At 42.4% G+C, this 26,839-nt stretch overlaps 4 protein-coding genes and 1 long non-coding RNA gene across 7 annotated transcripts; 2 read left to right on the top strand and 3 right to left on the bottom strand.

Moving 5' to 3' along the window:
- Nucleotides 1–231: 231 nt before the first annotated feature.
- On the bottom strand, nucleotides 232–5,086 carry prrt4a (proline rich transmembrane protein 4a). The gene is made up of 2 exons (XM_035643409.2): nucleotides 4,192–5,086; nucleotides 232–2,634 (listed from the first exon to the last, which is right to left on the bottom strand). The coding sequence occupies exons 1-2, from the start codon at nucleotides 4,976–4,978 to the stop codon at nucleotides 554–556; spliced, it is 2,868 nt and encodes a 955-aa protein (XP_035499302.1). The 5' UTR covers nucleotides 4,979–5,086; the 3' UTR covers nucleotides 232–553.
- A 2,643-nt stretch (nucleotides 5,087–7,729) lies between these two features.
- Nucleotides 7,730–8,751, bottom strand: LOC118315664. Its single transcript, XR_004794900.2, has 2 exons — nucleotides 8,381–8,751; nucleotides 7,730–8,258 (listed from the first exon to the last, which is right to left on the bottom strand). It is a non-coding gene; the product is annotated as an uncharacterized LOC118315664 (long non-coding RNA).
- A 96-nt stretch (nucleotides 8,752–8,847) lies between these two features.
- On the top strand, nucleotides 8,848–13,942 carry si:dkey-5i3.5 (uncharacterized protein LOC565091 homolog). The gene is made up of 4 exons (XM_035643124.2): nucleotides 8,848–9,141; nucleotides 10,668–10,948; nucleotides 12,186–12,432; nucleotides 12,568–13,942. The coding sequence occupies exons 2-4, from the start codon at nucleotides 10,712–10,714 to the stop codon at nucleotides 12,927–12,929; spliced, it is 846 nt and encodes a 281-aa protein (XP_035499017.2). The 5' UTR covers nucleotides 8,848–9,141; nucleotides 10,668–10,711; the 3' UTR covers nucleotides 12,930–13,942.
- Nucleotides 13,943–14,086: 144 nt separating this feature from the next.
- Nucleotides 14,087–20,538, top strand: rbm28 (RNA binding motif protein 28). Of its 3 annotated transcripts, none has more exons than XM_035643155.2 (20): nucleotides 14,087–14,462; nucleotides 14,663–14,809; nucleotides 14,907–15,013; nucleotides 15,142–15,217; nucleotides 15,339–15,431; nucleotides 15,517–15,588; nucleotides 15,738–15,846; nucleotides 15,943–16,187; nucleotides 16,309–16,375; nucleotides 16,477–16,586; nucleotides 16,676–16,749; nucleotides 16,901–17,036; nucleotides 17,357–17,421; nucleotides 17,537–17,704; nucleotides 17,899–18,048; nucleotides 18,129–18,203; nucleotides 18,306–18,420; nucleotides 18,688–18,826; nucleotides 19,302–19,416; nucleotides 20,298–20,538. In XM_035643155.2, exons 1-20 carry the CDS (start codon nucleotides 14,345–14,347, stop codon nucleotides 20,436–20,438), a joined length of 2,322 nt encoding a protein of 773 aa, XP_035499048.2. In that variant the 5' UTR covers nucleotides 14,087–14,344; the 3' UTR covers nucleotides 20,439–20,538. The 3 variants fall into 3 exon arrangements, with proteins under 3 accessions (XP_035499048.2, XP_035499049.2, XP_035499047.2); XM_035643156.2 differs by having other exon boundaries at nucleotides 18,303–18,420; nucleotides 20,301–20,538; XM_035643154.2 differs by having other exon boundaries at nucleotides 18,303–18,420.
- A 187-nt stretch (nucleotides 20,539–20,725) lies between these two features.
- On the bottom strand, nucleotides 20,726–23,173 carry LOC118315687 (leptin). The gene is made up of 2 exons (XM_035643157.2): nucleotides 22,366–23,173; nucleotides 20,726–22,260 (listed from the first exon to the last, which is right to left on the bottom strand). The coding sequence occupies exons 1-2, from the start codon at nucleotides 22,510–22,512 to the stop codon at nucleotides 21,934–21,936; spliced, it is 474 nt and encodes a 157-aa protein (XP_035499050.1). The 5' UTR covers nucleotides 22,513–23,173; the 3' UTR covers nucleotides 20,726–21,933.
- Nucleotides 23,174–26,839: the final 3,666 nt, after the last annotated feature.

Here is a 26,839-nt window from a genome sequence, read left to right as displayed (position 1 = left end):
TTAAAAAACACACCACTCAAATAGTTGGCTAAGCAAGAGATACAAACTCATCCTGTGTATATATGGATTTCCTTGAATTTCCATGATTTTACACCACACTGAAATAACAACTATTTAAGAAAATTACTACATTCCAAAATGTCTGTTCCTATGATGATGTACACTAAATACACCGTATTAGTACTCTGATGACCATTGAGAAGTCAACATAGTGGGTAACACTATGTTGACTTCTCAATGGTCATCAGAGTACTAATACGGTTTTAGGATTTCCTTATATTGTTTACATATGTGGATGAAATCGTTTCTAAGGTAATACTATCAGATATGGGGGGGGTCAAAGGGGTTATATCACAGCAGTACATCAAAAGTGTTTTGGGTCCACATTGTTTGTCCACTCACAGTGGAAGATGGATATCCTTTATATTCCTATATACAGTATTTAATCTGTATAAATACTTTTATGATGTACAATTTAAATCAATTGTAAACAGAGTGCTATTTCTCTGCAATGCCATGTGCATTTCAATCACAGATGGACTTTTACAACTTCTTACAATTCAATGGTGTCACTGCAAACACTCAGAGCATCAATTTGTCTGCACACAGTGACAAACTCTGCCTGTACAGTGAGGTCCCATTCAAGCTGTTTGCTTTCACTCAGGTGTTTAGTCCCTGACAGTTGACCAGAACTCTGGATGTCCTGAGAGGCCAAGCTCAAGGTTCGGTAACGCCTGTGGTAAGACAGGTGGGGAATCCCTCTTGGAAGGCTGTGCTGAGCAAAGTTTTGCCCTCTGTTGGCCCAGGAATGTGAGCGCAGCTTTCCTGTCTCCTTGGGATTGCTGCACAGACCCTGTGTTGAGCCGGAGGCACTCCCTTTCCAATCCCATTGCTCTGGTGTTCTGCTGTGAGATGTCAAAGAGCTGTGAGGCTGGGAGCATCTTGAACTGGGCAGGGCTTTCTCTTGATCCACATCTCCACAGGAAGAGGTTCGGTATAAGGCATTTACTGAAGAACTGGGCCCTTTCTTTGATGTACCTTGGCTAGGAGAGCTCAATGAATGGCTTGAAGAGGCATGGAACAGCCTTGGTAAACCAAAGATACTGTGAGAGAATAGGGACTCACTGAACAGAGCCTGGTCAATGCTGCGGGACAAGTCTATGGGAGAAGGGGGCCGCAGGTCCACAGTTGAATCAGTCTCTTGACCTAAGCTATCCAATGACGATAGCTGAGATTTGTGAGGTGGGCTTGGGGGAGCGGATAGAGGTAATAGATTACTCTGTGTTTTGCTTGATTTTGGGAGAATATGTAGCCCATTTCCAGGAGGATCTGCCATTGAGCAAAGAGGAAGACCCTCTGACTGTCCCCCGGTAATGACATTACACACCCCCAGCTTTTCCTGCTTACCTTGGGAGCAGGAATCATGTGAGGAGAGGACAGGAGAATTTGCACCTCCATGAGAAGGCAGGGTGATCCCTCGTGAAGGGGAACTACAGGAGAGGCGGGACCAAGATGGCCGAGGGTGAGTTATGGACTTGATAGAAGAGTTGTTTTGACAGAATAGAGGGTGTGTGCCAATGAGAGACAAACCAAGACACACCCCAACTTCGCACAGTCTGCAGCCTACCTGGTAGCCCCACCAGGACCAGGGCCGGAACCCATAGCCATCAACCCCACCTAAACCAAAGGCATGCAGGATCCCATAAAGCTGTAGGCCTCCACACCCCAACAAACACAACGAAGCTCCTACTCCAGCTCCTGCTGCCCTACGCCAGTCCTCCACTTTAGCAAAGGGACAATTTGCAGGTCTCATCACTTCAGGAGATCCTCCATTCTCTCCATTGTCATTCAGTCTGTAGATGTGTTTGGTGTCGACTTGTATTAAGCAATAGAAAATGATATAGGAACATGAAAGAAAGATGGTGAGACATACGAAAAGACTGTGAGGGAATAGCAGGATCATGGTGGGGAGGATGTGGAAGAGCTGGAGCATGCCAACACACCCTAGAGAGACTACAAAATGCAACAGAGACACACACAGTAACAGGTGAGGTTTTGGCAAAACTGAAAATGAGGTAGAAATAGCAAGTGGGAGTGAAAGACGCATGTGTGCGCGCAATGACAGGAGGTGGAAGGCCAAAGAGAAAGCTGAGATCAAGCAGGGAAAGGGCAACTCTGAGAGTAGCAGAGAGCCAAGAGGGGGAAGACGATCTTGGTGACTGTAAGCATCATAGAGCAAACAGAAAGCTTGGATCCCTGCAAATGCTAGGAGGAACAAGTGCAGGAGAGTAAAGTAGGGACTTCCTGGAGGACACCGCAGGGGAAGGCCTAACAGACAGACAACGGAGATTAGGCCGAACACAGTGAAGACAGAGCCCAGGCCATAGATGTGAGCTTCCCAGGCAAATCCCCATGTAGCGAGGGCAGAGTTCCAGTCCGAATACAGCGGGACGTAAAGGGCATGGCTGGGAGCCAGAGAGGGGCGCGGGGACTCATTGGGTATTAAGTCGTCTGGGTAGGTGGCAGTCCAGGACTGGTTTGTTTTGCAGAGTGAGGTTGATGTGTTCACGTTACCATCACGCAACAGTGTGCCACTGGTCTTTGTGACATGCAGGCCGTTGTCAGTGGAGTCATCTGTAAAATAGGAATAATACAATAACATGTTACCAGTGTATATGTTGTGTCAACAGATAAGGTAAAGGGAGAATGTTTAAATACAAATACAGTCGACCAATGGAGCTAACACATTAGAAGAATATGGAGAATGGGCTACAAATGACCTGCAGTACAGCATTTTAACCTTGTTTTAACCTTGATTTTAACATTCACACATCAGTACTGATGTATCCAAAATGCAGCCTCACTTTGCTACTATTGTGATAGTGTACTGTTGTCATTGTATTTTTGTGTAGAGTTATAAGAATGATGACAACCATTTACTTTTGAAACCAACACTACATGAATACAGGACCCCAACATTTGCATTTCCTGTCTTTATTGTCAAAAAAGAAAGCTTGGTGGAATCTGTCGTGTGTGAAGTTAATCTATAATAAAATAGAGCAGGCTCATAGCTCGGAATCTCTAACTGGGTCACAGAGAGAGTGGGAGAATGAGGGAGTAGTGTGTGTGTGTGTGTGTGTGTGTGTGTGTGTGTGTGTGTGTGTGTGTGTGTGTGTGTGTGTGTGTAAGAGAGAGGGAGATGTTGATTAGCCAGTACTGACCTATTGCTGCTGTTATTTTGTGTGGCTATTATGGAGCATGATCAGGAGTTGATATGCTACTGTATCTCTTATTTCCTTTATCAAGAAACTGCAGGTAATGACCTTTCATATTTGTCTGCTATTGTGTCACCAATAAATAATGTAAGCATCTCATTCTCTGAGTGAGATAACGTCCAGAGTAAGCTGGTTGGAGCCATCAGAATGAGGGAACCTACAGGTTATAAATAGAATGTGTCCTATTTCTGCTCCTCCATTAGCTATGAAGTGACTGTTAATGAAGCAAACAAGCAGGGAGAGAATTTCCACGCTAAGGATTTTCTGTGTTCACTTAAAAAGTAATATATATATATATATATATATATATATATCTTTTGGTAATATTTGGTAGTTATTCAACAAATACATGAGAAGATTTAGGAAAGGCAGTTTCTCACACGTTGCTGTCAAATCCCTCCTCTGCCATGTTTGTAGACACAACACATCATTTACTTTGACAAGTGATTGCCATTGTGTATAGTAAATATTGCATGTTACCGTGTGCGCCACATTATCCCATGACCTTTGGCTGTTGGACATTGGTTGAAATGGGAATTGAGTGTTTCAACATTACAGTGGAGCACTCTGTGAGAAGGTATGACAGAAGTATTGAGAGCAAGAGACAAAGGAGAAAGGGTTGAGGATGGACATTTTTTGCCCTGTTTTTTGAGGAGAGAAATCTTTGGGGAGTGAAGTGATTCAAACCCTTCTATGAATGTAAAACAACTGTGTCTGTCAGCAGAATGCATACCACAAACACTGCAGTCACACATCGACTCCATTGAGCCTTTTATTTCAGGCATTTTAAGAGACAACACTAGAAATCCTACCATCCATAATAGGCCATAAGTCACAAGTGATAACTGTGATCGCTGTCAGGTTTAATGATGGATGTTCCAAATGCTTTATATTTCATTCAAGAAAGGACTCTTACCATTTCCTGCCTCCATGCCAACAGCTCCTCTGTGGTTTGTAATATCAAGCAATCGATCTCCAGTCTCTTTCACTGGAACAGTACCCTCCCGTGTATTTTCCTGTGAAGGACCAGTGGTCCATTCCCAACTGCCAGTGGCTACAGGGGCAGTGGTGCGGTCAGGGCTGGGCCCTGATCCAACAGAGATTGGTGATGTTGACTGCTGGTCTTGTGTTTCTGATGGAAGTGAGCCAAACAGTGGAAAAGGTAAGTGGCTACCACTCATCTTATTCTGTGAGGCCCGCAAAGTTAGCTGATTCCCTCCAGTCTGTGTAGAATGCAAAATAGATCCAGCGCTGATCTCAGCTGGCTGATACTTAAATGTTTGTTCCTGGGTAGGTTGAGGTGGTGCTGCTCCTGATGAAGACCTTAATGTTTGTATATTCTCCTTAGAGGTAATATCTTCCATTGAACTTTCAGTGGGTCTGGATTTGAAAAGTCCCTTTTCATTCGGATACAAAAGGGATGTCTTTGTGCTCTCCTGTGAATCAGTGTATTCACCAATCACACCTTGTCCGTCTGATTCCTCAGATGATGACCCAGCGTTCAACAGGAAGTCAACATTCATGGGCCCAAACAGGGGCTTCACCGATGCAAAACCAGATCCATGAAGTCTATTTGAGGGCTGTGGGAGATGCTGCACCACTGGATCTGTTTCTTTGACATTTTCTCCTGTTAGGGCTGAGACTTGAAGCGAGAGAGGCAAGGAGAGGGGGAGGAGGAAATAAAGATTCCACAGAGAGAACATGGCGAGGGTCTGTAAACTCCACGGCAAAGTCACATGCTGTAGGTTTTGGGAGTTATTATCCAATCACGGTTGACAGATCTCCAAAGTCAGGTCTCCAATGATCTCATGATAAACACACTTGGAGATAAAAGAGAGATAAGTCACAATCACAAACAGCAGAAACATTAACTCTGTCTATTACTAGACTATCTGCAATAAATAGTCTCTGCATATGGGGTGAATATCAAAATGCATATGAAAATCATTTCAATGAGGTATATGAAAACACTCTATACCCTATGAAGTCCTGTGACATACATTAGTAATTGAAAGAGCTACATTTTCAATAACATAAGGATTAAAATAACCAATTGCTCTTTTTCTTATAGCCAGTATAGTTTCAGCGTTCTTACCTCATTAACAGCCCGCTCTGCTGCAGCCTCTTTAAACATGTATGCCGCTCTGTGTTGCTGCATCCCTGCAGTCTCTCTCTGCGTAGCACTCTGTGTCCTTTCATACTCACTGTGCTGTGCCCCTCTCCTCTCCATCAGACAGTCGACACATGGGACAGACCCCACCTCCTCCTGACAACCCCCGCTGTCCCACTGCCGCTGCACTGACCTGACAATGAGTTTGACTGTTTGCTCGATCCCATTCTCCCAAATCTGAGACGTCCACCACATGGAAAAGCATCTCTTTAATTGTTGCATTGGAACCCTACTTCTGTCTCTCTTCCCCACACTCACACACATCCATCTGGTGTGTTTACAGTGTGTGATGTTAGAGAAGAGAAGAGAAATATGTCGTAGGGGCACAGGAAGACTCATCAACCAACAGGCACTGAACTAACCAATGCTACAGATCAATACGTCATTGAATGTAATTTACAACTGATTCTGTTGCCTCCCTTCTAAAGTATCCATCACATTAGCAGCTCTGTTTGAAAGATGTCAGAGAAATAAATGAAGCAGAATATTCTCTGTGAATAGCAGACATGCATAATGCATGATAGTGGTTACTTACTGTGTGTGTATGTGTGTGTGTGTGTGTGTGTGTGTGTGTGTGTGCGTGTGTGCGTGTGTACATACAGCACCTCTGATACTATAGCACATACTACTTTGCAAAAAAAGAAATTGCTGGACTGTGACCATGTTGCCATGTCAATTATTGTGACAAGGGATGTTTCAATTAGTGATCTCCCTCTGGTGAAGTCATGTTACTCACTTTCTTTATTTTATTCCTTCCAAAGTTATCAGACTTATTCACATGTTCACTGTTTTTACCCAAATGGGGTAATCTAGTAGCCTCGTGGCCTAATTCAATTCCCAAGGATGGTTCCAAAATAGACACTGATCCACATACCTTTGGATGCATTTAGAGTTAAGGAGTTTAAAGCACAGTCACACACTGTGTACGTCCTCTGTCCAGTTGATGTAATGATCTCAAAAGTTCTGTTTAGACCACTGATGAATTAGTAGTGTGTTTAAATTCTGCCAACTGCACATTGATTATTCTACTATCCACAAATAGATTAGTACTGATGAAACTGCATCCCAAACAAAACTGCCAAAAATATTAAGTTTAAAACTTTAAAACTTTAAAGACATACAGTCTCGTTCTGTATACCAAGAATAATGTTGACTATGACAGCAAATACCACCAAATGAATAATTGTGACACTGAGATTCAGATTTCACATAGACTGAAAGACAGTAAAGACTATTTCAGATCATCTACACAGTGGCGAAGATAGCATCTTCCGGAGGGGCGTGATTCGTGAATAACCTGCTGTCTGATGAGGACACAGGAAATAATCAACCCAGCCGTAACTAAAGGGACTGGAAAGGAACAATGACAGGCCAAACATATGAGCTCAGTGAGGGACATGGCCAAATTATTGCCGCCTCACACTCGCTATCCTAACTCATTGGGCAACTGGTTTCTGTTTAGACAAGTCATCCTCCAACAAGACAAAGTCAGCAGGGACTGGGGTCCAGCTGGGAATATAGACAATCAGGACAAGACACAGAAACAAAGCTGCGCAAGCAAACCATGGCCCTGGTTAGGGTGAAGGGTGTAGATAAGTCAAAGTTTTATACTGTATACTGTGTCCTGGGCAGCATGGTGGTACAGTGGTAGGCACCCTGGCCTCACAGCAAGAAGGTTTGGGGTTTCAACAAGCCAGAGACCTTTCTGTGTGGAATTTGCATGTTTTCCTCGTGCGTGTGTTCCCCCGAGGTACGCCAACTTCCATTAGGTGAATTGGAAACTCCAAATTGCCCACAGGTGTGAATGTGAGCACGAGTGGTTGTTCAGCCCTGCTATTGACCGTCGATCTGTCAGGATGTCTCATATTCACACATCTTTATTAGTTTGTTCCTTTTAAAGGGTTTAGGGGTAAAATCACAGCCACAGAAAGAAATACATTTGGGATTTCAAATTTAAGAAACGTTAAAGTTTCACAAAGACATATCTTTGATATTACTACGGACATAAACTTGTGTATATGTGCCCGTTATGAGAGTTTGATCCTGATAATATTAGTGTCTGACAGACGATCACTCTTTGGCACCACATGTGGCATCTCTATGGCAGATTGTGACCGTGGTGAAATAAAAAAATGTACTCTTTACTAATCCTGTTTAATTATTGATGAGCAAATTGTTATATTGATATAAATGTGCGAAAACAGGTTATAATATAATTGACCGAACATAATTTCAGCGACATGAAGGCCAATAAATGAATAAAAAATACAATTCTGAAAAAAGATTGTCCATATTGTCTTCGTGTTTTTATTTACAAACGTTTTCAACTTTCTTTGTTGTGAAATTTTAGTATACAGCTGGATCAAGTCACTTCGGTCTGTGCGCCCGGTGGCTGTGACGTCTCCACAGCGCCAGACTGCTTGGTAGATTTGACATTATCACCTGTCCCTGGACAACGCAACAACCATTCCCCTAGAACACATTGCATTCAGGACCTGATACCACTCATGAAAGGTGCAATTAGCGGTCATTTACTATTCAGTAGCATCTTAGTCTAAACGATAGGGCCCACGGACTATGCAAATGTAAGTTTTGAAGGCCATAAACAGAATTTCTGGGGTAGACAAGCAGAGTCCAGGGTGTGGATGCCAGTGTAAAGCAAAGCATCTGAAATGTTTTGAAGCTTGGAGTAGCAGGTCTGATCACACTGGGTCATCCTGTCATGTGTTGTTCAGGCTCCTCCCACTGAGTCCAGAGCGAACACACATGTTGATCAAAGGGGATGTGCAGCACCAGCAGGTCTGGTCTGTCCACTGTGACAAACACAAGAGCATAGCCAAAGTCACACAGAAGGAGAGTGACATGCACACTGTACATCTGAATAACTTGAATGCAAGTAATAAAATGGAGAAAATAAAACGGCTCTTTAACTTACGAAGTCCACCATCCATGTCTCCACTCTCCAGTCACTTGAACGCTGGGGGCTGCCGCTGCTCCTGTGAGCAGTGCTGTTAATAACATTAGCCATTTCAACCGGGGTCGCATCTTACGCCTCTTCTTTGGAGGAGGCCGGTCATACAACAGATATAGCTCTGAGTCTGCATTACGGCCCCTGGGCTTTTATCGACAGTGGAAAGACCACCGACAGTTTGTGCTGAAAAGCCGGGTTTTACAGAGAGCACTAGTTCCACCGGCGTAAACACAGCCTCACCAGGAAAGGCCCGTCCAATCGGCGAGAGCCATGTGACACAGACCACTCCCCTTCCGGTAGACGTTGATGGCGTAGTGTTTTCTCTTTCGGCGTAGTGTTTACTCTTTCGGCGTAGTGTTTTCTCTTTCGGCGTAGTGTTTTCTCTTTCGGCGTAGTGTTTTCTCTTTCGGCGTTGTGGTTTGCACTTCAGGGCCACCGTAGAGGGGTCTTGAAAACAATGTCAAAAGTGAGGCCGTACTTCTATTTTTTTTTTTTTTTACCCGAGATGCCTTATGAAGTTAACTGAGGACACAAAGAGGGCGGCGGGGTATTAAGGACACGAACGAGAGATCACTTATAAGCGAAGGCGAAACGCGGACACCGATCTGACCGTGGACAGAGCGCGTCTGTTTGACGGGCGGACGTTACACTGGAGACGACGATGTGCCGTGGAGAAGTCGGTTACCCGATCTATTAACGCATCACCGGGACAGACTCGACAGCCGGTCAGTAACTCAGCCAGCAGACATTGTGAAGCAAAGGGGCTCAACTTTTAATGCAGAAGTTCTGGACGGTTTTTATTCATTTATTTCATTCATCTCAGAGGACGGTTTTATCCTTCTTCAAGGTCGCACATATAAACCAATTCATATTTCACAATGGTGAAAAACGAAATTTTCGGTTTGTGACATGAATTTACTACAAATAATAAAAACAAGAAAGCTTGTTTCACTTCTAAGGGATAGAAGTTCTCGCGAGGACCGCGAGGAGATTAGGAGCAAGATCCCTCACCGGGAGAAACTTAATAAGAAAGCAAAGGAGCGCTACTTAGAGAAGATTAAGGGAAATTTACTTCATCAGCCCCCACATCAATATTCTGTGACACAAAAAAGAGGTTCAGAATTGAAGTAGTTTGTTATGGTAAAAACATATATGGGACTTTCACGTGGCTTGTGGTTTAAACAGCGGGGCACATACAGCACACAGACACAATCTTGTCACCTTCTCGTCTTCTCATGGGAGCACCATGCTCACTGCTAGGTCTCAGTTAGCATGGTGTACTTGGGGCATACACATCCAATCACCCTCACCCTGCAGCCAGCTAGTTGTGATGAAATTAGCTCCCTTGGCATTGTGTTGTTGAGCGGTAACCACATCACACACAACAACATTATGGAAGTATTGAACGACATTAGGGTCAAAAAGGGCCGTCGGTTGTGGTTGGTGCTCAATTGAAATTTTGATCAATAGCCACAATGTTGTCACTGTCCAAGGTAGAAACGATGGTATATGTACACGAAGAAGCCACAAGTCCGTGTGAAATCAACCTTGTTTCAAGAAAAACATCTTTTATTCTCGATGTCATTGGAAAATACCAGTACAGTACACACAATCGAGTGTAACATCGACGTCTCTGATTGGACTACTACACCTGCGAACTCCAAGTGACGCTGCGTTCCATTGTAATCGGAGCTCGGGGGTCAGGGTTGTCTATGGAGCCAGAATTGGGTCAAAGTTGTCCTTCCACTATACATAAGAACTCGAAATTACAAACCCGCGAGTCGGAGGTTGCAACTGGAACGGCTTCTCGAGTGGGAAGAGGAACCCCACCAACCCCGACTTCGGAGCTCCTAGTTCCGAGGTGCAATTGAACGCTGCACGAGCTACTGGTTCCCACTGCTACCACTCAGTGCTGCCAACGTAGTGTCTTTGTCGCTATATTAAGCGAGTAATCAGACCCCCCCAGCGACTGCTTCTCAACGAGCAGCGGGTGCTGCCGTGGCTCCCTCCCCCGTCGCAAAGCACTTTTTTGAGAAAATGTCAGATTCCCATAACACTTAAGGAATGTGCAGTCGTTTTCCGATGCAGTTCCTCCTGGAGTCATAATGCTGCTGAGGGGTATTAACGTCTAATGGCAGCTTACTTACACTCTTAATGTATCTCACACAGCTGTTGATCTTTTCTGCAAAGCTTTAGAGCAATAGCTATAACTCTTTCCCCCCCCCCCCCCCCCCCTCTTTTCCTCCTGCAGACTGTCTGGCCCCTCTTAATGCAACGAGGCTGACAGCAGCAGCCATGTTGGCAAGGGCAACTCTGAGCAGAGGAATTACTTCTCTCCGCCTCAGTAAGAATGTCACTTTGTACATGAATGAATTAGTATCTCCAGCCTCAGGATGTAAGACCCCGGCCTCGGAAGACCATAAACCCCTCATGCTGATGCTGCCATGGCTGGGTTCCCGTCCCCAAGCTTTGGCCAAGTACTGTGAAATCTACTTCCGCACCGGCTTCGATGTGCTTGTGGTGGAGAGTGAGGTGAAGACAACATCAATCAGCAATGATCTTTAATTAGGATTGCTACTAGCCATAATTACATTATGGATATGCTGGCTTCGAATTCTCAAGTCAAAAAGCAGCTGTTGACATCTGCAACTGCTCTTACTGCTGCTGACTAAATGATTTAAACTACTTGCCATACCATACAACATGTAGGAATGTCTACCTTTGTCTACCCAACATTAGAATAATACAGCACTGGTAACATCAAATCCACAGAAGCCCATTTTTGTGTAAACAGGATAAGAGTTAATTAATAATTGTCCCACAGTTTATGAATTCACATTATAGGGCTTAATGTTCAGTACAGATTTATTTTCTTCTTTGTACTCAGATCTGATCTTTTTGGTCATGACTGTTAACACGTGTTAATTATCCATGTCCCACATCAATTTTAACAAACGTATACAAATACAAATATGATATATACCATTTTCACTGGGGCAAACGTTCATTTCAAGATTTATTAGCTTTGGGGGTTGTGTGGCGGTTCAGGGCCAGCCTCTGGTCGGAACTATGGCTGAAATAGCAGCTGATGCTGGTGATTCTAGTCGTCTTATATTTCAGGACAAAACAATTCAGTGTCCATTCATTACAATAAATATCATTTTTGGAATGGAGCAATAAGCAGTGTAATCTGATTCTGTTGTCTGTAGCCGTATTACGTTGCTAGGCTATTGAGTGTTTTTGAGTCTGTCTATAATCTTCATCAACCCTAAGATAGTTTCATTAGTCCAGTTTAACCTTCTGAAGTTTCTGGAGGCTGGTATAACATTTTCTGCTGCCATAAAATAGATAATGACGAGTGAAAATTAGTTCTTAGCATATCCCAACATCTTTACTTCAGAAATATAACAGAAAACTATCAAAGAGCCAAGAATTACATCTGTCACAGTCTGAAAAAATGTTGGAGAAAATAATTATGCCAAAAGAATGTACATAGTTCACGTTTTCTCTTGCATATGTCTGAGTAAAACAACATGTTTTTTTTCTAGATAGTGTAATGATAATATGATACCATAAATGATGTTGATAATTGTCCAAAATTATGTGCAAATGTTTGTCACAGACCCACCCCCCCCCCCCCCAAAAATGTCTGTTATTGTTATCATATTTTTAAGTTTCATTTTATTGGATTTCTTAATTACATACACAGCCCGTAAGGCTGTCTATGAAATGAGAGGTGCTTCAATGTTCTGTTTGTTTCACACACAAGGTGCAAGAGTTCCTGTGGCCTCGCTGGGGTCTGGATCGTGGGAAGACAGTGCTGGATTTGCTCCAGAGTGAACGCTTTGTGTCCCGCCCACTACTTGTCCATGGCTTCTCAATCGGTGGCTTCATGTTTAGCCAGCTGCTGGTACATGTGTCCCAGGACACGCAGAAATATCAGTCACTCACAAAGAGGATCAAAGGTCAAGTCTTCGATAGCTTGGTGGTGGGATCTCTGGAGAGAATGGCCACAGGTATTGACGTGATTTAAGTCATTCATTTCATGTCATTATGAACAGCCACACATACAGATGATACATGTACGAATAGGATTAAATAATTTATTTATTTATATTATTAATGAAATTTTTTCCCCTCTTTTCCCCCAGGTCTAGGTAAGACTGTATTTCCTCGTTTTGACACTCTGGTAAAGAAAGTATGCATGCTTTACTTTGGTATGTTCAAACAAAAAACGGTGCACTACTATGACACAAGCATTAAAGTGTTTTGGAACACTCCCCTCTCCGCCCCTGCGCTGTTCTTCTTTTGCGAGAACGATCCGCTGAGCGACTCACAAAATTTGGAGGAGTTGATCGATCACTGGCGCAAGCGTGGGATAAACATCACAGCAAAGAAGTGGGAGGATTCAACACATGCAGGTCACCTGAGGAGACACCCACAAGAGTATCTGACCACACTGGAACTGTTCCTCCATTCACTCAACATCACTCAGCTGAAGGCCAAGATGTAGGATGGTTTCATTGCAACCTAATTTGACATTAGCTTGACTTTTTCTGTTTTCTGTGTTTGACCTTAAACATTTGTTACTTTGGGAAATACATTAATTAAGGTATGTTTAACTTAAATTATACTGTTAATTGTTATCCATTCCAAGCTATTTGTGAAGATGAGTGCAGACCGAGTTTAGTGGAAAGATGTGAACACTATAGCACAAGCACATATACTGTCGGCGAAAGAAGGCAAAGGAATGTGTATACAAGTTTCCTTACAGGCAATTTCAACCTACTTTACATTATAGTGTATTGCAGAAATTACTAATACTAAACAACTTAGGCTTATGCACATCTGTTACCTAAAAATGTTTAATTTTGAGTGGAAAGTTGAGTTTGTGATAAAACCAGTCTGTGTGAGACTCATTGTCTCCGCAAACTTCATCACCACAATATCTGACTACATGAAGTCCGATAAACCACCCCAGTGGTCAAATTCACTCCACTTAATATCTCATATCTGTTTACAGTTGCATAGACAACTGCTGACCTCATCTTTTAGCACCAAAAAAATGTGCAAAATGTAAATGTCATTGCTATTTATTCCTGATGATTGTTTACACTCAGTACATTTTTGAAAGATTGTAAATTTGCTGGTTTTGTAACTTTCTATGGGAATTTCTTTGTCACACAGGAAGTACTGCAGTCTTGTTGCTGGCAGTAGGGGGTAGTTTTGCATACACAATTGGAAAATTAGTAATAAGCATGAATACAGCTGAAAGACATTAATAGAGCTTAAAATTCCTAAACCTCACGAACAGAAACTAAAACAAACATTCTACTAATGAATGAACTGTCTGTTGAGGTTGGTTGTTGAATGTTGTTGTTTAATGTGAAATGGTGCCTTAAAAATTGTAAACTGTATCTCATAACTTGAACCTTTCACACATTTCAGGAATTTTTTTCCAAACTTTTTTTTGTTACATTTTCTCTTCTTTGTGCTTTAGAAATAAATATGAGATCATCTTTTTGAGGTGTGTGTTGTTGTTTTGTTTTTTTTGCTAGACTCATTTCTACAACAGTAAAAAAAAATGCAGTTATATTCAGTTTTGTGCGTTGACACCTCCGGGCCGGCAGGCGGCGCCACAGTCCGGATTTCTCCTGGTCAACGTGAGAAGTGACGACTTCCGCTAACTTCCGAAGATGTCCTACACATGTAAACATGCGACGAAACTTGGCAGCTAATGGCGTTCAAGTTTAACAGCTCAGCGGCGTGTATTCATCTATCCGACACGTGTGATTATAGAGTAGTTTAATATTAGCATCCAGCGCTGGACTGTTAAGAGACTAGAGAGCAGTTTGTCAGTTACTTCCGAGCCGGACAAGCTAACAACCGTCGTGCTAACTGCTAACGTTAGCCAGGCAGCAGGGAGCCATGCCTGCTCAGACCATATTCGTTGCCTCACTACCAGCCACAGCCACGAACCAGCGACTTGAGGAAATATTCTCTGAGATTGGCCCGGTGAAGCAGTGCTTCGTGGTCAGAGAGAAAGGTGGGTCTGTTAAAGTTAACCATACGAAGATAACCGTGAAAATGATAAACTGAAGCCAAGTTGGAGAATAGCTTGGTCCAATAGACTGACGTCTAAGTCTGTACATGTTAACAACGCCTTACTATTTAGAAGCAGCGGTGTTAGAATATGAATATCAACATAAATAGCATGTTCCCACCTCATTCTCATTTATAAACCAGGTACAGAAACATGTCGGGGATTTGGCTATGTCACATATTCCATGGAGGAAGATGCACAGCAAGCCATGACACAAATAAAGGATTACGACGGACAGAGGATCTCTCTGTCGGTGGCAAAGAAGAAAATAACAGATAAAAAGAAAACAGGTGTGTATGAAGATGTGTCTCCAAAACTAGCAGCTGACTGGAAGCTCCCTGGCACCATGTCAGCTTGATGATAACCTTGCTCGTGTCTTTAATTTAGCACCTAGTAAGCCGGATGCGCCGCCAAAGGAGAATGAGAAGAAACCCGATGGCTTCAGGAAGAAACTACTGAAGGCAAGACTTATCATAAGGAACCTCAGTTTTAAGGTACAGTCTGCTGAAAGGGTGTAGGATTAAATCACTGGGAATCACACTTTGATCTACCAACCTGAAATCCATAGTTACCTAAGGGCAGGTTGCTGGACCTGTAGGGTGATAAGTGTCTTGTGTTACAGTGTTCCGAAGATGACCTGAAGCAGACTTTTTCCAAGTTTGGAACAGTTCTCGAGGCCAAAATTCCCCTGAAACCTGGTATGAATGTATTTCATTCTTACGACTAAGCAATATTTTTGAGCTGTCGTCTGACTGTTGAGTAGTACAATCGATCATGTACTTTCCATTTTTACTCCGTCTGTTTATTTTTTTGCTATAGATGGGAAGATGCGAGGTTTTGCCTTCGTCTTGTTTAAAAATGTGTCTCAGGCAGCAAAAGCCTTAAATGATATGAACCTGAAGGAGATAAAAGGTTAGTGACTGAAACACTTACAAACGTTTATCTAGTTTGTATCATGTGACTGCATTTGTTATAAATGTTATATTTATATTTACAGGGAGGCAGGTAGCAGTTGACTGGGCAATACCAAAGGACAAGTTTATTGCCACACAGCAATCCTCAATTGCAGGTATTTTTTCCCTGCTAGAGTAAAGAACGCCTCTGTTTTATATCTACAAAACAATGAAAAGAGCACCCTGAGTCCTCATAGTCATCAGAAGGTATGTCAGCATTAAAATAAAGCTAGTAATCATCAACACCATTTCCTTTGCCTTGCAGGAAATAAGAATACAGAGGAAGCAACTGGAAAACCGTCAAACTCAGAAAGTGACTCTGAAGATAATGATGATGATGAAGAAGAGAAACAAGCAGCACCTTCGAAGACAAAGTGTGGACCCCAAATATGTTAACTCTGTTCATATGCTTCTGGGTGTGAATTTTTTTTCAATTTAACTGGTTGATTTTTTGTCGAACATTTCTGCAGAGTCGCCTCAAAACCAGCTGTGCAGCAGGTGGAAGAATCCCATTCAGATGATGATGATGATGATGATGATGATGGGCAGGAACAAGAAAGTGAGGAGGACGAGGAGGAAGATAATGATGATGATGGCCAGGAACAAGACAGTGAGGAGGATGAGGATGAGGATGAGGAAGATGATGATGATGATGATGAGGAGGAGGAGGAGGAGGATGATGATGAGGAGGACGAGGAGGACGATGGGGAATCTGGTATAAATTCTTAACAGTTTTTCATATTTTTGCACGTTGTGTATATATATTAATAAATACAGTCTTCGATAAAAAAAATATTCTTGTTATGACCCGTGTTGTCTGCTGCTTTTGACTCTAGCTCAAAAGAAAACCCAGAAGAAACTTCTCCCTTCAGATGTGAAAGAGGGCAGAACAGTTTTCATCAGGTTGGATAACTCTGTTTGCTTCATCTTCAAGTTGTCTCTGAGCATCAACGCTCATTTATTGTCATCACCTTCATTGTTCTTCTTGCTCCTGGCTGATACAGGAACCTGTCCTTTGACACCGAGGAAGAGGGTCTTGAGGAAGTTCTCCTGCAGTACGGAGAACTTAACTACATAAAAATTGTTGTCCACCCAGACACGGAACATTCAAAAGGTCATTCAGCAGTGCTTGAGAAAAAGACTCTTTTTTTGGGGGAAAATGTGCTGCTTGGCTCATTTTGTTTTTTTATTTTGTTCTGCTAGGTTGTGCATTTGCTCAGTTTAAGACTAAAGAGGCTGCAGACAGATGCATGGCTGCAGCAGAGGACCAGGCCGAGGTAAAATGCAATCTCGTATGCATGAAATCTGAATTATTAACCACTAAAGATTTCCATTCTGCCATTTTATGGCACGTCCTAATCTGTTTGTGTGTTTTGTGGAATAAGGTGATGTTGCCGACTTGCTCTTACACTGTGTTGTCTGGTGCAGAATGGTGGTATCCGTGTGGATGGCAGAAAGCTGCTAATTGTGGCTGCAGTGAGCAAAGAGGATGCTGCCAAGCTGAAGGTCGATAAAGTGAAAGTAGAAACGGGCACTAGGAACCTGTACCTGGCCAGAGAGGGATGTGAGTAAACTTGTTCATGCTCTCATTTTTTTTTCCTCTTGTTTTCTCACGCATCTTTACTTGACAATTTCATCTAACACATAGTCATGTTGTTAAAGGGCTTCATGCTGATGGGATGTAACGCTCATGCTCATAACATGGAAACTGTGAATGAATATATTACCATGTGAGATGCAAAGCCAGGAAAGCCATGTCTGACCTTTGGGAGATCTGTATTTATATATTAGAATGGGTTTATTTTTTACATTCCTTTGCCGAATTGACTCTGGATCAATTCTAGGTCTTAGTTACTGTTTGTTTTCTCTTCTGATTTCGCCCAGTGATCCGTGCTGGAACCAGTGCTGCAGAGGGTGTGCCTGAAGCAGACATGATCAAAAGAAACAGAGTGAGTTTATTTTTCGTCACCATTGTAGACCTTTCGATTTGGGGCAGGATTCTTAATGCTCACAATATTGTACCTGAATTAATGACTGATATATTTGTTTGTTTCTATTCCTTAGTTTGAAGAAATAAAGAGGGCCAAGCTTCGGGACATAAGTGTGTTTGTGTCAAAGACTCGTCTGTGTGTCCACAACCTCCCCAAGTCCGTGGACGATAAAAAACTCAGAGCACTCTGCCTTCAAGCCGTGAAGGGTGGAAAGGGTGGAAAGGGAATCCGCATCCCAGAGGTATACCAGCAGACATTTCGTTAAATATAGCACTGTAAGAATAGATTATTATTTTATTGCAGCTTTGTAAAACATTCCTGGAAACGATTTTGTGGGAGCGGCGGTTATGGAAATAGTCTGCGTGCCCATTAGGGGGTGCTGTTGTCATTCATATTCACTGTGAGTGTGTGTGCGTCTCCTGTTTCTCCTTTCAGTGTCGAGTGATGTATGACAAGAAGCCAGAGAAGGGCCAGGTGGTGGGACAGTCGTTAGGTTACGGCTTTGTCCAGTTTCAGGAGCATGAACATGCTCTCGCAACACTTCGTTACCTCAACAACAACCCTGATATCTTTGGGTCACACAAGGTACATGTTTACATTGGAGTGTTTAGGCAGTCAAAACAAATTTCGTGTGTTTGTCGGTCTAATCTTGCATCATCCTGCAGAGACCTATTGTTGAGTTCTCCTTGGAGGATTCAAGGAAACTCAAAATTAAAGAATTACGACAACAAAAAAACAAGGTATGTTTCTAACAATTGTAGTGTTACACCTACAGCTTTAAATACCTGTTCAAATGATCTTTTTCTAAGCAGAAAGTAACACTGTGGACATTTTTGCAGCAGTTTTTACAAAATCGCCCCAATAAAGGAGGAGCCAAACCTCAGTCCCCAGCAGGCGTAGGTGAAGTAGGAGGAAGACCACAGTCATCCTCATCGGAGCTGAGAGGAAAGGAGAGCGGTATGTATTATTAGGCTATAAGACATGAGGGTTCAATGCAGTGAAGTCACAGTTTTTGATGGGTTATGAAAAACCCCTGCATGTAAAAATGCAAACAGATATATTAGCGCATGCCAGTGCTGGGGAGGAACCATATTACATTTGATTGGCTGTGAAATCTGATTGAAATGGCAAATGTGGTCTTTTCATATGTACTGTTATCAATTGCCTCCTTTTTTTAAATAACAAAAAATATTCCTGTCTACAATTTTTTTCTGTGTTGATCAGCACCTCCTCAAAACCAGAAAAGAGACAAACGCTTCTCCGGCTTCCAGACCAACCCTGAGGTTGAGCACATTGATCTGCAGAATGGAAAAAAACGAAGGAAGGTTCTAACTTTTCCTTCTCACCGGGGACCTAAGATCAGGTGCAGTATTTTTATGACCCACTAGTCAAGATAGATCCATGAAACACAACATTTTAGTATATCGGCAATCTGATTTTTCTCATCGAAATTTAATAAATGGTTGCAAAAAAGCACCAGAGAAATGTCCTTCTCTGGAATGTCAACAAAGTAGTGGCTTGTTTTGAAATTTTAGCGATTGGTTTTGCCGATATGTGTATAGTTCACCCGTTAAAGCATATGAGCCGAGCAGTATGAACTTTAAAACCTCTTTGAATTTCAGTGATGGAACTTATCGGTTACAATGACTCTAGATCTTGATCTATTTCACTCCAGTTACCACAAAAACGTCAAATAGTCCCAGTGCGAATAACCAATGTTACTGTTTTGAGCTCTCGTATTACAAACAGGCTTAAAAAACAATTTAGAAAACAGGCATGTAAAACAGTAGGTTTTTCTTCCTAAAACCCTGTGACACATGAACTGTTGCCTTTCGCAGAATGCGTGATAAGGGAAAGCAGCAAGGCCCACCGCCCAAGAAAGCGAGACCTGGATCCAAAAGTAAAGAGTGTCAAAGAGGGCAAATGGAAAAGCCCACACAGCCCAGAAACCAGGTTTGTACATATTCTCGTGTATATGCTTTTTGTTGGTCTGTGGTCATATTAGCTGCTGAAGCACTGATTTATTAGGAGCTATCAAAAACAATGAATTGTAAATCTTAATTTTTTTAATTTCCTGAGGCTGAGGTGATTCGCGAAGACTCTTCAGAAGACTGTTTACAAAACCAAATTGAATATTCAAATGTTGTTGAACAGTACAGCCTATGAAAAATGAATGAGATTTAACCATGAAACATGTTGTGACAGATTCACCAAAGACTGCACATTTAGTTTAGTCCATATGAAATGTTCATGTTTTGTCATCACCAAGTGAAACTGTAGTGGGGTCATCACAAAACTTCTTTGGAGAAGGCAAGATGGACAGCAGCAGTTATATTATTTTAGAGCATTACATTGAACAAGTAGTAAGTAATAGAAGTTGGTTGAAAGTGAAACTGATGATCTGTGAAATATTAGTGTATGCTTAATTATGAAGTCTCCACGTGTTACAGATCACATGACGTGCACACAGCCAAATATCTACGAGACCATAAGAAAACAAAAACATTCTTCTGCCCCGCTCAACCAATTTGTTAATGAATCTCCAGTGGCGGCAGATAAATCAGCCAATATGAAATTTTATTACTAATGTATTGATATTGGCACACATTGCATGTTGAAAGAATTATTAACTGCACCATAAACTCTCAGTACAAAACGATTACGCTGTATATTGCAAGATTTAATCTTAAGTGTTAACCACCACAATCACGTGTCTCGCTTTGGACACTGCATTGCTATTTAACTTTTAGTTTTTAAAACATTTGCTTGTCGGTTTGGTGACTTTCTTTTTGACCTCACAGACGTTATTTTATTTTTATTTTTTCTTTCCCCAGAAGGTTAAAGGAGCCAAGAGGAATTTCAAGAGCAGGGACGGGGACCGTTTTGACAGCCTGGTGGAGCAGTACAAGAAGAAACTGACTGGAAACAGTGACAAGAACATCAATTTCAAAAGAAACAAGTGGTTTGATGGTTAGTGCTGTGTGTGTGTGTGTGTGTGTGTGTGTGTGTGTGTGTGTGTGTGTGTGTGTGTGTGTGTGTGTGTGTGTGTGTGTGTGTGTGTGTGTGTGTGTGTGTGTGTGTGTGTGTGTGTGTGTGTGTGTGTGTGTGTGTGTGTGTGTGTGTGTGTGTGTGTGTGTAGGCTGGTCGTTTGGCCCCAATAAACACCAAGCTTTTATTGGACAACTCCATGGATGCTCTTATCTGTCATCACAGACAGATAGGCTTGTGGAGGGGACCAGGTGGGGAAGGAGGAGAGTGAGTGTGTGTGTGTGTGTGTGTGTGTGTGTGTGTGTGTGTGTGTGTGTGTGAGAGAGTGAGTGATGTGCTGGACCCTTCAACATTTTGAGGATTTGGAGTAAATGCAGTGGTTCTTCATGTGTTAGTTTTGTGACAGATTGTACAGGATGTGATGCCCACATGTTAAACTATCACCAGACTTCATTCATCCTGAAATTTTCTGTAATCAGTGCGCACATGTTTGTTTTTTCCCACTGAAACATGTCTTGTGTACATGTCTTTTTAAGAAAATATACAAAACCCCTTGAATTTCTTATTTCTATTGTTCATCTTTGTGTTTTATGTCTAAACGAAATACAGAATTTTTGCAGGATTCAAAATGTTTCGGTTCATAGTGATAGTTGGCATTCCTTCTTATTTTTACCAGGAGTTAATCATAAGCCGATAGCCGGGGATAAACACTTCCCACTCATGACATACAAGTTGGAGCAAGAGATAAGCACCCACCACATTGACATTTTATATTAAACTGCTCTACTTGTCTTTTTCCACTTGATCTCTCTCATCACGCAACACAGACAAACTTGCATATATATTTTGTAAAATATTTATTAATTTTTAAAATTCAAGTTATAAAAAATACAAAGTAATAAAGCTTAAACTGTACAAAAATATTCTAAATATCTATGATATAAATAACAATTTAGATGAAATTGCATTGAGATAAAAGTTGCCCTTTACCCTTCCTGTCCTAGTTCTCATACAAACAATTTCTTGGCATGTTTCCTCCATCGCTGACATCACAGCTCAACGTGATGCCCTCTCACACTGATGATTCAGGACTGAATTAATGAGTAGATTCATATTTTCAAGTTTTGTTTCCACAACAGTTGTCACATGATACAAACCTACGAGCAGCTGAAGTGTCTTTGTGTGCAAAACGTGCCGTAGATTAATTTGTATAAAAAACATTCCTGTGGCAACAACACCCTTTGCTGCAGACATGCTGATGAAAAGACAATGTTTTTTGCGAAATACAATTTTTTTCTAATAAAGTAGATAAATAAATACATATGTATATAAATAAGTGCACGTTCAAGAATGAACTTACTTCAAAATACATTGCAAAAGTTGAACATGGCCAGGAGGAAATGAAAAGTTGCCCATCACTGATGATCTCTTGTCCAAAAACCAGGCCAACAGCTGATAAATATTGGTCCTCATGTCCGTCTGTTAGCAACTCTCCAGATGATCCAGGTTTTTCAGGAGAAGATTGAGCAGCTCTTTCACCCTCATGAGAGCTTCGATGGTCACCGTGTGAACGAACTCCTTTCGACTCAGTAGATTTTGCAGCGGCCCCGGCACCGAGGGCTTTGGCCGCTGCTCGCTGCAGTGCCCCCGCCTCCACTGATCGACGTAACCCGTCAACGAAGAGATTTCGGACTTGACCTGGGAGACGCCATCAAAGGTGTCGGAGATCAGGCTGTTGTAACCCTCCAAGACGGTCACTATGGAGGAAGCTCCGTCCAGGTCATCAGTAGGTGTCAGGCTAGAAGGGAACTGCAGCAAGAGAGAGAACATGAGTCAGACAAAACAAAAAACCAAAACATAAAAACTACTTTTATAAACACTTTTTTCATCATAAAAAAAACCTATGAATATTACCTGGAAATCTTCCATCCTGATAATAAGCTGTTCAGCCATCCATTTCACTTTGGATTTCATCTTCACCACTTCCACCGGCAGAGGAGCGGCTGTGCACACACTTAAAACTTGCAGCAGAGAAAACAGGAGGACCAGAGTGTAATCCATAGTTGTGGTGTTTCTGGAGATGGGTAGAATTCAAAGATAACACTGCTATTCCTAGGAAGAAGAAAAGGAATTTGACATGATTAGAGACTTTGCAGGGTCATAATGTAGTTTGTAGTTCTCCATCTCTCACTTGGCTTCACCATTGTGTCATGTCTCTAAGACGGGAGGTGTCATTTCAGCAGGTCATCTGTTTTGATTTCTAAACAGGTTTCCGTCCGGTAATTTACTCAATATGTTTGATTATGGCAGCAAATATTTGTGATAGAGACACCTGTGAATATACGCCTGTGCAACTGGTACAAAGATCGCTGACTTTGGCGAACACTATTTTTTCTCAGCCCCCAGTTTTTCCAAATCTCTGCTCACAGGCTCTGTGAGGACTGACTCGAAGGGTAAGCCCATAAAAAAAAAAACTTGGCTGGAGAACTACAAGGCACACGATGAACAACCAACAAGAATTTCTATAAAAACGACACCTTTCATCTTTTACAATAGATCCTGCATTTTAACGACAACGAAAGATGGAGGAGCCGGAGCTCGAGTAAGGTAGATGTTGAATGCGATGGTAAAGAAGAGTTGACCTTACCTCGGCTGGTGCTGGCTTGTGTGACACTGTTGGGCTCCATCAGGACATCTTATAGTGGAGGGCTGTTGACTCATCTCTTACTCACCTCTCTCCGACCCCCCACTTCCCCCCCGCATCCACCCCCTCACTTACCTCTCCCCATCTCATACCCCAGAATCCCCTGGTGGCACTGGGACGGGAGGCAAGTTGGATATGCAAGTGCATTTCAAAGTAACTATCCTTTGACATAAAAAAAAGTACACAATTTGAACATGTTAAATCCAGGATTGCACAACGCCTTCATATTCCAGTCTAAACTGATTCATTACAGACAGGAACAAGGATATTTCAAATTTTGTGACTGCGAAGCAAATGTTTCCGGCTTGAATGACCAAACAGACAATATTACCTTATATGTCATATCCTGTATTGACGCACTTTACTGCACTTTCTGAGCCATTGCATGATGCCACGAAGGTCAGGATTTATTTAGGGTTCATTTTAACGCAGCATGTCAGAGCACAACGGGGCTGAGCAGTGGCAGAAGATAACAATCCTCTCCTTACTGACAACAAGTTCTGCCCTGGAATATGTAAATGAGCTGCAACTCTTAGGTCTTATTGTCTTCATATCTTTAACTTTATCATCGAATTTTTATACACAGATTTGACATGGTTGGGTATCAAATATCAATTTATTTGTTTTGCTTGTGTAATGGATACATGTTGGTGATTACCAGCCACATTCGCGGTGTCTGAGTCACGGGGTAAACATCTACTCAAACATAATTCACACATACTGTGGCATTTGATGAGTGGTTGGAATAATAAGAACACGTTTTCAGTGTATTACATTTTATTCTTGTCTGTTATTTAAAAAAAAACCATTTCGTTATTTACACTACTGTCTACAGCAGTATTACAGTAGCGGGGCACTCTGTGGTAGAGTGCATACAGTCCCCTTGAAATTCAATCAAGCTGCACCAAATTGCATTCTCTCATAAATGTATCAGTCCCCTAAATATGCCTGATTTGCAGGATCCATGCATTATTCCCTGGGAGATCTGTGAAAATGTCCACTAACGCCATATCTTGCACTGTTTAATGAAGACTTGCTGGATGTGGCCCTTTGCCCCTATCCTCGCTAAAACTGAATGAGTTATTTTTTGGCTCCTGTCCCATCCTTCCACCGAGTTTCGTGGAAATCTGTTCTGTCATTTTTTTGCGTAATCCTGCTGGAAACTCAAACAAATGGACAGCGGTGGAAACGTAACCTCTTTGGTCAAGGTAATTACCTTTTACAGCCTTGAAAATGTTTGTTTCACTTGAGGATCAAGGAAGGAAGTCTGTCAATGAACAACAATAGCGTTGTCATGTCATGTGATAGATAGATAGATAGATAGATAGATAGATAGATAGATAGATGCCAGGTGTGTCTAATGTAGGCCAACCGTCTTCTACCGTCTATAACACACAATTCGCCACCATTCCAGTTGTTTGTGCGATATTCTTCCACATTGCTCTAATTCATTCTTCTTCTTGGAATTCCATGTATTTTTCTCACAGTTCGGCTATTTTAGGAAGCAGATATCTGTTGTTGCTCCAAGGAGAAGGACGGGAGAGGCTGTGCAGAGAAAGTTTCTGTTTCTCTGAAGCAAAAAGAGGTCAGCGAGGCCAGGAATCGTGTGTGTGTGTGCGTGGGTGTGTGTGCGTGCGTGTGTGTGTGTGTTAGAGGGAGGTCTGCAAGTAACAAAACAGGACTATGATGGTAACTTCACTTTTCTCTCAAGGTAATTTACAGTAAATCCTGCATACTGTGAACTACCATGTGCACCCAAACTGCTGACAGCACACATGCATGCAACACAGACACACACACACACACACACACACACACACACACACACACACACACACACACACACACACACACACACACACACACACACACACACACACACACACACACACACACACACACACACACACGTCTCACAAAACGATTAACACATGGGTCATGGTCATACTTTCGGCAGAATAAACAGACGTGATTGGATCTGAAAATTGTTGGGAAAAAGAAACACTGAAGGAGGACATATTTCTGGGAAGAAAAGTAAATGGGTGATAGTGTCCGCTTGTAGTTTCAACGGGAATAGTGTATTATTCATGACAGAACAGCCTGAAGGAATGAAGTGTGCGATATAATTGGACGGAGTTTTCTTCAGAGTTGGAGGGTTTGGGGAGCTGTCGCTTGCCGGCAACACAGTTGACATCTGGGATGAATAAAAGCTGCCTCTTGCTAAAACTATTTTTAAATCAAGCTTGTGTCTGCCAGTATGTGACGTCTTAGTGAACAGGAAACATGGTAAGATAATGCAGTGGTCTGTCCAGATGAGGTTTTAACCATAAATTGATGCTACCACTCAGTAGAATACACATTCGTTTTATCTCATTGCAGGTCAGTAAACAAACAGCGTCACACTTTATTTTTATATTTCAGATGGATCCTTGGTATCTGTGGTGTTATCAATTCGACCTCAACGGGTTGATCAAAACGTTAGTGCCTCTTCTAAATAGTCTCAGCAGAACACGTGCTCTTCGCCCGACCGAGTCGTCGGTCCATTGATCTGTTGATTCACAGCTCTCAGCGTGCACAGGCTACTTCCAAAGAGCAAAGATACACTTCTGTGACCCCCACATTATAAACCACAACTGGAATTAACAGCAGCAGGTCCTGCGTTTTTATGTTTGGATGCCGCTTTGATCGCGGAGAATCAGTTGCACATCGCTGCAGGACAGACAAGTCACCCCCTGGATTGTGGCAGAAGGACACGGCAAGGCTTCATCAATAATTCATGAGGACTTTGTGCCACATGACTTATGGGAGCACATGAGTCACATCATCATAAGACGTGTGTGCTTGTCTTCAATCAAACTAAACACACTTGCACGCATTCCAATACTGCACACATAGGACCCATTGACCCTTATGGGTTAGGAGAAGGGATGTGATTACTTTAGCGCTGAAGGACGTGGAATAATATACAGACCATGAGGTTAACACATTGTTTCTGACCTGTGCCCTACAGCAGCACCGGTTGAGCCGTGTTAATAGGCCTTTGCACAGCATCCGATTACTTGTCCAGATGCAGCGTGGAAACCAGGAATTCCACTCAGCAGGACCTGAGCGGATGAGTCACAGGAATGACGGGAATTTGGACTGGGAGTGAGCCTGGATGGGCTTCAATGCAGGAGGATGTGTTGTTTTCACCCCCAGACACTTGAGTGACGTTAATTCCATAAAAACGAGTGTGAAAGGACCTGAATCAGCAGTTTATTGGGGGGGGGGGGGGGGGGTCAGAATGAGCCGCACTGCTGCGAAGTCTGAGCAAGCAAATCATTTTCACAAAATGTCTTGTTAAGCAACACGGAAAACACAGGTCTTTCTTTCATGTTTCAAACATGTACTGAACAAAAGCGACCCATTACAAAAGATTCAGTGGAAGCTCGGCTGATTAGACTTGCGAATTCATAACTTTATGGTTTTATATTTTCTTTATATTTCTGTCTCTCGTCACCCACAGGAACATTCACTGTAGGAGTTGACCTGCACCACCATGCTGTGAACGTAAGAATGGTGCCCGGGCCCTGGAGAAGGCTCGTGGACACCTGAGCTGGACCTTTGTGAAAACAGCCCAAAGGCCCCAACACCCAGAGAACGCATGGCTCAGCTATCGTCAAAGGAGGGCCACCTCCTCAGGTC

This window comes from Scophthalmus maximus, chromosome 7 (assembly GCF_022379125.1).
Source record: "Scophthalmus maximus strain ysfricsl-2021 chromosome 7, ASM2237912v1, whole genome shotgun sequence".
NCBI lineage: Eukaryota > Metazoa > Chordata > Actinopteri > Pleuronectiformes > Scophthalmidae > Scophthalmus > Scophthalmus maximus.
The sequence above is the reverse complement of the archived record's forward strand: the minus strand, read 5'-3'. Positions and strand labels throughout refer to the sequence as shown.

Excerpts from the sequence above, each read along its gene's own strand:
- prrt4a (XM_035643409.2), bottom strand. The coding sequence starts at position 4,978 with ATGTTCTCTCTGTGGAATCTTTATTTCCTCCTCCCCCTCTCCTTGCCT. Across the intron at positions 2,635-4,191 it reads TGGCATGGAGGCAGGAAATG|ATGACTCCACTGACAACGGC; the intron begins GTAAGAGTCCTT and ends CCTATTTTACAG.
- si:dkey-5i3.5 (XM_035643124.2), top strand. The coding sequence starts at position 10,712 with ATGTTGGCAAGGGCAACTCTGAGCAGAGGAATTACTTCTCTCCGCCTC. Across the intron at positions 10,949-12,185 it reads TGCTTGTGGTGGAGAGTGAG|GTGCAAGAGTTCCTGTGGCC; the intron begins GTGAAGACAACA and ends TTCACACACAAG. Across the intron at positions 12,433-12,567 it reads TCTGGAGAGAATGGCCACAG|GTCTAGGTAAGACTGTATTT; the intron begins GTATTGACGTGA and ends CTTTTCCCCCAG.
- rbm28 (XM_035643154.2), top strand. The coding sequence starts at position 14,345 with ATGCCTGCTCAGACCATATTCGTTGCCTCACTACCAGCCACAGCCACG. Across the intron at positions 14,463-14,662 it reads CTTCGTGGTCAGAGAGAAAG|GTACAGAAACATGTCGGGGA; the intron begins GTGGGTCTGTTA and ends TTTATAAACCAG. Across the intron at positions 18,827-19,301 it reads CACCGGGGACCTAAGATCAG|AATGCGTGATAAGGGAAAGC; the intron begins GTGCAGTATTTT and ends TGCCTTTCGCAG.
- LOC118315687 (XM_035643157.2), bottom strand. The coding sequence starts at position 22,512 with ATGGATTACACTCTGGTCCTCCTGTTTTCTCTGCTGCAAGTTTTAAGT. Across the intron at positions 22,261-22,365 it reads TCAGGATGGAAGATTTCCAG|TTCCCTTCTAGCCTGACACC; the intron begins GTAATATTCATA and ends CTCTTGCTGCAG.